This window comes from Lissotriton helveticus, chromosome 6 (assembly GCF_964261635.1).
Source record: "Lissotriton helveticus chromosome 6, aLisHel1.1, whole genome shotgun sequence".
Taxonomy (NCBI): Eukaryota; Metazoa; Chordata; class Amphibia; order Caudata; family Salamandridae; genus Lissotriton; species Lissotriton helveticus.
The window spans coordinates 2,083,868,543-2,083,878,839 of NC_136067.1; the positions used below are offsets into that span (position 1 = coordinate 2,083,868,543).

General features: G+C 38.9%; 1 protein-coding gene across 1 annotated transcript; it reads left to right on the forward strand.

Moving 5' to 3' along the window:
• The first annotated feature begins 4,729 nt into the window (after positions 1-4,729).
• Positions 4,730-5,662, forward strand: LOC144763032 (olfactory receptor 2D3-like). Its single transcript, XM_078648343.1, has one exon. The coding sequence runs from the start codon at positions 4,730-4,732 to the stop codon at positions 5,660-5,662; it is 933 nt and encodes a 310-aa protein (XP_078504469.1).
• The last annotated feature ends 4,635 nt before the right edge of the window (positions 5,663-10,297 follow it).

Sequence of the window (10,297 nt, forward strand, 5' to 3'; positions counted from 1 at the left end):
TATATATATGTATGTGTATATATATATACATAGATATATAAACATATATAATCTGCATATCTATATAAATACAAATATAAATGCATGCATACATATACATATATGCATACATATGCATGTTATTTACATGAAAGTTTGAAAAACACTAATAAAAGCAAAGCTAAAAAGCCACCTCATTACAAACAGAATGGCTTTAACTTAAAGGAGGGCAAGATCTATTGCATTTTCAATGCTTGTTTACTTTGGTTCCATCAAGAAGGCATTCAGATGTGTCACACATTTGCCATAAATTCTGAATGTTAGCACTGTAGTTGCTCATTAGATCACTGTAGTAAAGCTACTGCTCACCAGAGAGGTCTGCTGCTGGTATTCAAAGTGCATGTTTCAGTCTGCATGTCAGAATCTTTTTAATGAAATAGAAGAGGATTTGAGAAGTCAAAATGTGCCCTAATTTTTTCAGTACTAATCATAATTTCTATGGCAAAATGAACCCCCTCATTTTGTTCCTTTGCAAATTAAATGTTTTAAGTGTTACCACTTTAATCCAATCAAGATGAGTTCAGGTGTGCCATACATTTGTCATAAATAAGACTGTTAGTGCTCTAGTTGTTCTTTAGAACACTCTGGGACATTCTGTCATTGGGCTATACTTGGGCTACATCTGGGGGATGTTTGTGCTACATTTGGGCTCTTTTGTCTCTGGTGGCCATCTTGGGAGACTTATTTGTTATGAAGTTTCCTAATTTCCTCATTTACTACAGTCTCCTCAGTAGGAAATACTTTCAGTTTTCTACTTTGATTCCATCAAGAAGGCATTCAGATGTGACACACATTTGCCATAAATTCAGAATGTTTTCACGCTAGTTGCTTATTAGATCACTGTAGTAAAGCTACTGCTCACCAGGGAAGTCTGCTGCTGGTATTGAAAGTGCATGCTTCAGGCTGCATGTCAGAATGTTTTAATGAACTAGAAGTGGATTGTAGAAGTCACTCAAAATGTGCCCTGAAGCACTAATCATACTTTCTATGGCAAAATGAACCCCCTCATTTTGTTCTTTTTAAATTAAATGTTTTCAGACTTACCACTTCATTCCAATCAAGATGGCTTCTGGTGTGCCATACTTTTGTCATAAGTAAGACTGTTAGCGCTCTAGTTGTTCTTTAGAACACTCTTGGACATTCTGTCATTGGGCTATACTTGGGCTCCATCTGGGTGATATTTGGGCTACATTTGGGCTGTTTTGTCTCTGGTGGCCATCTTGGGAGACTGCATGTCAGAATGTTTTAATGAAATAGAAGAGGATTTGAGAAGTCAATCAAAATGTGCCCTAATTTTTCTTTCTGCAGCACTAATCATACTTTCTACGGCAAAATATACTCCCTCATTGTGTTCCTTTTTAAATTAAATGTTTTAAGAGTTACCACTTTATTCCAATCAAGATGGCTTCAGGTGTGCCATACCTTTGTAATAAGTAGGACTGTTAGCGCTCTAGTTGTTCTTTAGAACACTCTGGGAAGCTGCAGTAGAACACAAAGGAATCAACTGACAGTCTCTGTCCTTGTTGGATGTACATGCTTTACTGAGAATGTTAGTTTTCACTCTCACATGACTGAGAAAGATAATGTGAATTTACAGAAAATATGCTTTCAGTTTAACTTATAGATCCCCTTCCAAACCACTGTTGGAAAAGCATGAGATAATAGTTTTCTTTCAAACATGATTCATGATATCCCAGCAGAAGGCTTTTTCACATGGTAAAATCACCTTAGAACACACCACAATTCCTAAAATGAGTATGGTACCATCAACAAATGATTTATAATGTAACTAAAGTCCTAAAAATATTAACTGCAATGCTTTTTAATGAGGTGCTATCATGTATATTGGTCCCAAGATGGCTGCCAACACTTCTTGGATGAAGTGCTGACAGCCAATCAGATCTCACGATGAGATGTGTGGTTAGGCTCCGCCCAGATATATACATTTTTTCACATTTGATTTTCTCAACAACTACTGGAGGGATTTACACCATTTAAACAAAAGGGCGATCTGCGAATCAGACTCTACCATTAGACCAAATTTCTTGTAATTCCGTTTAGCCATTCGGGCTGTAGCCGTGTCTAATCGTCCTATGGAAAATAACATGGGGAAAACACGTTTGGGACCACCCTTTTTTCTCAGTCCCCACTTGACAAATCCCACCAAAACTTTCAGGGAAGGAGCGGAGCGGGCCAGTATATGTTTCTGTTATAGTAATACACGAGGCTGTTTTATAAATTTAATTAAATTACAAGTGAAGCTTTGAAACAACTTTGCAGTTTCTTCTAGACCTCTGCTCAGCATTCCGTGATTGTGTGAACAACTGAACCTCCATGTGAATAAAATAGTGCAACCGCTGCCTCTTAAGTGTAAACATATCTCGTTGTCGTGTATTATACTATGAGGCCAATTGGGTCAAGTCCACGCTATATAAAACTGCAGTTAAACGCTTCACTTTCAAACAAATTAACATGTCTGCAGTGTCTAATCTGCTTCTACAATAGTTCGTTAGCTCAAATAAGAAAAAAAAATAAAGGCTTCTACAGATGGTGTGCCCATTTGCATGTTTTTAGGTCTTGTCTAGCATTGCAGCACAATGGCTGTGTTCTTTGCAAAGCATGCAGGATACACTAAAGCTTTGTGGAAGCTCCGTCCACTCATCACCCATCTTTTGGATTGGCTTAGATCCTAAATGCTGCCTTCTGATTGGTTTTAGGCTTGTTAGTGTCTCTTCCTGATGGCCATGCTGTTATTTGTATCCTTCCCTGGTTATTGGCCCCTTTACTACAACAATATTTACTTCCCTGGGTTCCCCCTCCCGCAGTCCGTGACTTCTCGCCTCAGCCCCCACTCCCTTTCGTGCCTTCTTGGATGCCTGCCCTCCCATTTTCAATGCAATAGGTATCGCGTAAATATGAGTCTTATTGCATTGTAAATTCTTGTTTGTCGTGGGATTGGCTGGGTGATCACACTCTTTTTTCACGCGATGTTTGCTATGCAGTCCTGAAGGTAAGGTAAAGAACTGTAATGTGGCAATGGAGATGTCATTGGTGCCAGTGGATGAAATGTGCTATAATGGTGTTCCAGTGGCTTTTTAGGGCCGTTATTGTTTCATTGATGGTGGTTGTCTCTGTATTACATAATAATAGGAGACTGTCTATGCAAATTAAGTTTTGGTTGAGAGTGCCGATGGCACCCTTGTCTGTCTACCAAAGTTACCCAGTGGATTTGGTGCCTCAATTATAATTCATACAATTATAAGATGCTTCACATTGCCTTCCATCTGTTCTTTTATGACACCATTGTTCCTTCTAACCTTGGATTTTTATTCTTTCTTTCCATCATGCCTTTCTTCAGTTCATTTTCCTTTTATCCTCCAGAGTTACATCCTTCCTTGCACAAAGTGCATCCATATTTCAATTAATCCTCCCAATGTTCCTCCCATTACTTCAGTCTTCATAACGTTGTTCCATTAATTTCTACCTATCCTTTAAACTAACCATCTTTCTCTTCTTATTTTCATTGATACACCATTCCTTTCAGCTTCCCGCCCAAGCATTCAATCTTTCTTTCATTGCTCCAGCTTTTCTTTCATCCTTCCATGATTATTTCTTCTTTCACTCCTTACCACTATTTTCTTCCATGATCCATCATTTTTCATCAGTCCTTATATTTTTCCATTGTCTCACTATCATCTCTTCGAAAAGATCCTTCCATTCATCGGTTTGTACATCCTTTATTCTCTATTTCCTGATATCTTTCCTTCTTCTTTCTATCATAACTTTCATTTGCTTGCCATCATTTGATATTTACTTTCATTCTCTTCATTCCATCTTTAATTTTATTGTATTATTTTCTTTCATCTCCTTTATCATTCCATCCCAGATTCCAGTTGCCCTTCTTTTCATATTTTCTCTTTCTCATTTCAGCTGGACCAAGTCTCTGTTGTCACGTAAAATAGAGTGGATGTGTTTGACCTACAATTACTGGTTCCAGACGGTATTGCCATTCCAGTCGCCGATCATGGTGAATTTAACGTCCAGGATGAGGAATAACATGTAGACCTCAGAGTTACAAGGCCCTTAATTGAATTTGTTGCCCAAATGAAAGTCCCTTTTTGTTCCCATTTTCCACTATAACCACATGGAAAATCTGAACGGAAAACAGATGGTTTACATGACTCATGAACAATTGTAATTATGACAGGTGTTTCTTTGACAGAACACCATCAAAATTATCACTCAGAACAACTCAGATTGCAGTACCACGAGTTGGCTTCTTTGGCACCCATTAAGCCATACCACACAGCTCTGACATTGTACCCTCCTTCAGTTCTATTGTTAGCTACTATCATGTGAACAATAGGGTCAAATGTTGAGAGAGCTGTAAACAATATTTTAATAGGTGGGTGCCAGCCCCCCACTACCGCTGCTGGCTATCAGCTTCACGGTACTCTGATTGGGATCATCAAACCTCTTTTATCTGCCTGTAGCACTATCATTCAATTAGATTGCTACTGAAGGGTAGGGGTGATGAAATTATCTTTAAGGTTACACAACAGAAGCACATGTCAATGGTCTTGCAACAGAGCAGTGCCATTTTTTCAGCAATTGATTTATGATCTTCATTCTTCATAAATGTGCTCACTGTTTCTTTTCTTTATGACTAATGACAAGGAGTGGTGGCTTAATGGAGAAATGGAATGGGAGTTTGGTAACTGAGTTCTTTCTACTGGGACTATCTGAGAACCACACTACCCAAATTATTCTCTTTGTGTTATTTTTACATATATATATTGCCACTGTCCTTGGGAATGCATTTTTGATCACAGTCTGTGTTTGTGAGCCTCGCCTTCATACTCCTATGTACTTCTTCCTGGCTAATCTCTCCTTTATTGATATCTGCTACTCACTAGCAGTTGTCCCTAATTTGTTGAACCAACTCATTGCCTCAAGAAGAATGAGTTTCTCTGGATGTGCAGCTCAAATGTACACTTGCCTTTTCTTGGGAGGTACAGAATGTGTGCTTCTAGCGGTTATGGCCTATGACAGATATGTAGCCATCTTATTTCCCTTGCGCTACACAACTATTATTAACAAATCATCATGTAATATATTAGCAGGCTCCTGCTGGGCATGTGGATGCCTAGTGGCACTCCTAGACACAGTTTTCACACTACAGTTGCCTCTCTGTGGTAACAATGTTGTTGACCATTTCTTTTGTGAAGTCACAACTTTCATAAAGATGGCATGTGCTGATGCTTTTATCGCTAAGATGCTGATCTTCTATGTTGGGATCTTTGTGTTGCTGATGCCATGCATTCTCACATTTCTGTCTTACATCCACATCATTTTTACCATTTTTGGAATACACTCCTCTGAGGGCAGATATAAAGCCTTCTCCACCTGTGCCTCTCATCTCATTGTTGTCATCGTCTTCTACGGCACAGCCATCTTCACGTACATGAAACCAGTATCTAAAGACTCTGCTAGTCTGGAAAAAATGGTATCTGTCTTTTACACCGTAACGCCCCCAATGATGAACCCCATAATCTACAGCATGAGAAACAAAGACGTGAAGATGGCTTTGAAGAAAGTTTTATGGAGAACCATTCAGCCATAAATAGTTCACATGTGGGTAATTGTTGCTGTAAAGATGGCATTGAAGAGAATAGGTCTCCAGCATCCCAAGAAGAATTTGGCAACAAACACAAAAGTAAAAACATTTTTTTTGTCACAGTTACTAGAAAGTGTTGTCAAATCATTCTCATTCAATGGGTCCACACACAAGGATTAAGATGCATCATTCAGGGAAGAGAAGATGTATGCTATTGATACCTCTATAGACTTTACAATACATAAATGCACCACTTCCTTCTATTAGGTCCGTCACAAAACATCTGCTCAACAGGACATGTATAATTTATTAAACTTTTTAACAACATGTACATCTTTTTATGCTTATTTTTGAATTGGGGTTTAATATATGTTTTGCGTGGCTAGTGCCGCTATATATTAATATTTAAAAATTTTAGTTGCAATGTTTATATTTTGTTTATTTATTATATTTGTTCACAGTTTTTCACAATTCCTCCTTGGACACCTCCTGTAACCTTGCCCTGCGGAACTTTACCGTATCAGAATATTTTTTCCTGACAATTTTCTAAATCCGAAGATAGGTGCAGACAGGGACTAATCTACTTCTTGTATCCAAACCATGCTCCATCACAGTCGGCAATATTTTTCAACTTTGAACCAGTCTTGCATGACTAGATTTCAGCAGTTGGTGATTTGAACTTTCAGGTGCTAGGTTTTACTAAAAAAAAAATTGCATTCCTAATTCTGGATCTACTGATTGTTGTCATTTTACGTGTCAAATACAATAAAAATTGGATTGGGATTTGTCTTGTATTGTGTTTGCACTTTATCACTGTTTTGTGTGCTGCATAAATACCGCACACATTGCCTCTAAAATAAGCCTGACTTGTTTTTTGTCCCAAGCTACCCAGGCTAAACACAGGTGACTTTTTGTGGTTTACCCTTCAAGGGAGTGGGCTTTTGCTTGTCCTTGGCTCACACCCCAGTCAAACAACAACCCAATTTCTCACAGCTAATTTTTATCTGCACTCAAAACTCATCTTATTTTACTAGCTGAAAAACAACTCTGTATAAAATGAGAGATCCTTACATTGCTATCAGGGGGATTTGAATCTCCAGATATGGAACTTTGTTATCTATGCTCCCAGGTCCACTTCTCTATATGTTGGTATCACCCAATACCCTTCCTTCCCCATCTACAGTTTAATTGTAGCTATATGGCCCCAATACCATCTCCTTTCTTTATAGGTAGCTCCTCGATTAAAGATGGCAGGGACCCATCCACCATTGATTGCATGAATGATGTTTAGGGGAGACTGTGCAGAAGGTTGGCAAAAGCTTTTATTTATTCCTACTCGCCTCACACTGAGCTATCACCCCTTGATTCCAGCCTCATATGAGCATCTTGTAATATCTCACCTTTATGCGAGGGACCTGTCTCAATAGGCACAGTTATCACACTGGCAGAGTACATAGTAGGTCCCCCTGCTTCCACCATGGGTATTTTCACACGTTATCATATGAGAGGCTATAATAGGCATGCCACTATGTAATTTCTTAAGGAGCTGCCAGACTTCAATACTATTCATGGTCTTTGGGATGCTTCTATCACCAAACATCTAATTACAGTACTTTATCACTCGGTACAGGAAAATATTCCAGAAACACCCATGAGAGCAAAGCAGGGTTGCGAAGCCGATGTTAAGGCAAGAGATTATGAATGAAAAGAGGAAGTTCAGGTGCACCCAGACAGGCTGGATCTCCAAAGGTAGCTGGTTTTGGATTATAGCCTATACATTTCTGCAGCTTAATATACTGCAGTAAGCCTATACAAATTTGGTTGGAGGGAAAATCACAACTATTTGGTTGGCTGAAACTGTTGGATTCTAGAGCTGAAACATAAATAAACACATCTAAGACAGATGAACTAAAAATCTTGAACTGCAATATGTATTTCTATTTAGATAATGACATTTGGTGGCTTATAAATCATGCCTGTGATCTGAATAATTCTCAGTGTAACAAGTTCAGAAGCTATCTGGTATATAACAAATAAATACTAGAGTTGTGCTTCTCCTTCTGAGAATGTACATTCACTTCTCCATTATTGGCAATCTCTTAATACCATATGTGGCTCAAAGCCTGTACAAGTTACAGATTTTACTTACTTCTCTTGTGAAATGAGAAGTACACCAGCGTTCGGAATTATTGGAAAGTACTACTGTGCAAATCAAAGTCTAAATATTTAATCTCTAGTGTTATCACAGTATACTTCACTGTTATCCAGTAGTCTTTGATAGCTCCAGATGAAACTGTGTTGAATTTTGAACTCCTGGCAATATTATCTTGATTTTAGTATGGCAAAGTGCATTCGTATTGGGTGGAGGTGAAGGTTGCTCTATATGCTATGGTAGGGGAAGTGGTGCTGCCGGACCCTATAGTCTCTCTCCTGGAGTGCGTATAAGGAAAAGCTGCACTGTGGATGAGATATATGGCCCTGGCTCTTCTGCTATCTAAAAGGCAGGTGACTTGTATATGGGACTTAGCGAACACTCCTAAGTTTAAACAATGGTTAGACTATTTAATATACTGCAATGAACAGATGGTTTTTTATGCTGAATTGCTGCCTCCTTCTTCCAGACCTCAAGACATCTGCCAATCCCTAAAAATCTACCTCAGGAACTGCCTCAAAGAAGCTATCTAAAATGACTAGGGCAGATTATATACTGGATAAAATATTGGGCAAAGAATGTATGAGCTTTGTGGATCATTTTTGCCATGTCTGATATTACTAAAGCATACTCTCTTTGTAAGTAGGTTAGAGAGCATAATGTATTTTGCAACTCAAACAACATCACTGGCCACTGATTTCTGTAACCATTGTGGATCCTGTCTGAACGAGTCTTCTCCCCCCTCAGAACTATGACCTGATGTAGCACTTTTGTGATCATAAACATTGTTTAACCTATGGATGGCTTCCATTATATTCTGGGTAATGTCTATTATAGTCATTGAAATACAAGTGTACTGATGCTGTTAGTTGTGATGTAGACATAACAATAAAGTATTATGGTAGAGGCAGATTAGAAAGGCAACTCACCCACATTTCTGAAACTCTAGTTGCTTATGGTCTCATTACAATGGCGGTAGGACTGCCACTAACAGTCCTACCAACAACGACCCTTTGGTCTGGCTGCCGCATTACCAAGCTGGTGGTCTGACCCTTATCTGTCACGGGATAGACTCCTACCTCCGCCTCAATCACTGATCCAGAGAGGCGTGGTCAGAATCTTAATGCGGAATGGAGACTGTGAAGAGGCAGGCACCGCAGCCAGTCTGACTGTGATGAAAAGGCTATCAGAAAGAGACTTTGGGGGCCCCACACAGATACCTCATCCCTCGTGGGCCACTGCAAACTGGCCCTGGGGTGACATGTATTGCCCTCACACACTTCCATTCGTTTTGTGCCTGGCAAACAGTGAATGAATGTGAACAAAGAGCTCCTTTATATGTAGCTTGTGCTGTGGCCCTATTTCTGGGACACAGCACAAGCCGCAATATAAAAGAACACTAGATGAGGATGTTTGTATAGCTGGACAACCGAGAGGACCATTAGACGTAGAAAAATCTAGAAGTTGAGGTTGCACTGCTTCATAGTAGCCGAAGGGCAAAAACAAATCATGAAAAATCATAAGTGGCATCTGCACAGAAATAAAACTACATCACTGAAGAATACAAATTACTCACTTACATTTGAACCCAGAAGAGCCATGTCTAAGTGTGAGACAAGCAACAAGTGATAGCATTGTTGTGAATGTTAATACATTTCCAAAGAGAAGATTGTTCACCCAGGGTGGATTTAGAACCATCAGTAATGTTATCCTACAATATGAACGGTTACTGAGGTACAGGGGTCTGAGACCTCTATTGATTTTACAAAGATTCTATAACCTTTACAGTGAAGACCGTGGCTGAATTCACGATTTGCATTGCAGATTTATTTACAATGTGTACCAATTGGCAACAATAATTTCCCCCATATTGTTGGGTAAAACAAGTATCCCAAATTCCTTAATTCTTATGGTAGATTGGGTAATTTCTGTCACCCAATTTGCATTATTGACTTTTGAGGCAGGAGATAAGTATCTTGGTTTACATGTTGAAGGAAGGATTGGATTTTAGCAAAAGCTGTACTTACAAAGCCATTTTCTAATTGCTTACAAAATGAGAATGTCCAATGTCCACAGTAAATATCTCCCTAATGATAGAGATATAAAGACACTTTGGTCTTGATTTAAATTTTAGCAGAGGTAGACAGGATGCCTCAATCATCCGAAAAGTTTATATTATATTGGGTTGATGAATGAAAGCCTGTCGTGTCCACCATTTCAACTGCATTGCACACGATGGATGTAGTAGTGGAATGACAGTACTCCATCTGCCATATTTCAAGTATAATTTCAATCAACGAAAACATGGCAGTTTATCCTTCAAATTTTTGGGAGGCAAAAGAGAATACATAGCCAAACTCTGCAAACAACAACTACAAAACCTACATCATGTCAATGCTTCTCCTGGGTCAGATCTTCAGTCTGGCAGTGCTGGATGGACAACACATTCACGCATTACAGCACAATAGAAGGTAAAATAGTTTAACATG

Coding starts and splice junctions, on each gene's coding strand:
- LOC144763032 (XM_078648343.1), top strand. CDS start 4,730: ATGGAGAAATGGAATGGGAGTTTGGTAACTGAGTTCTTTCTACTGGGA.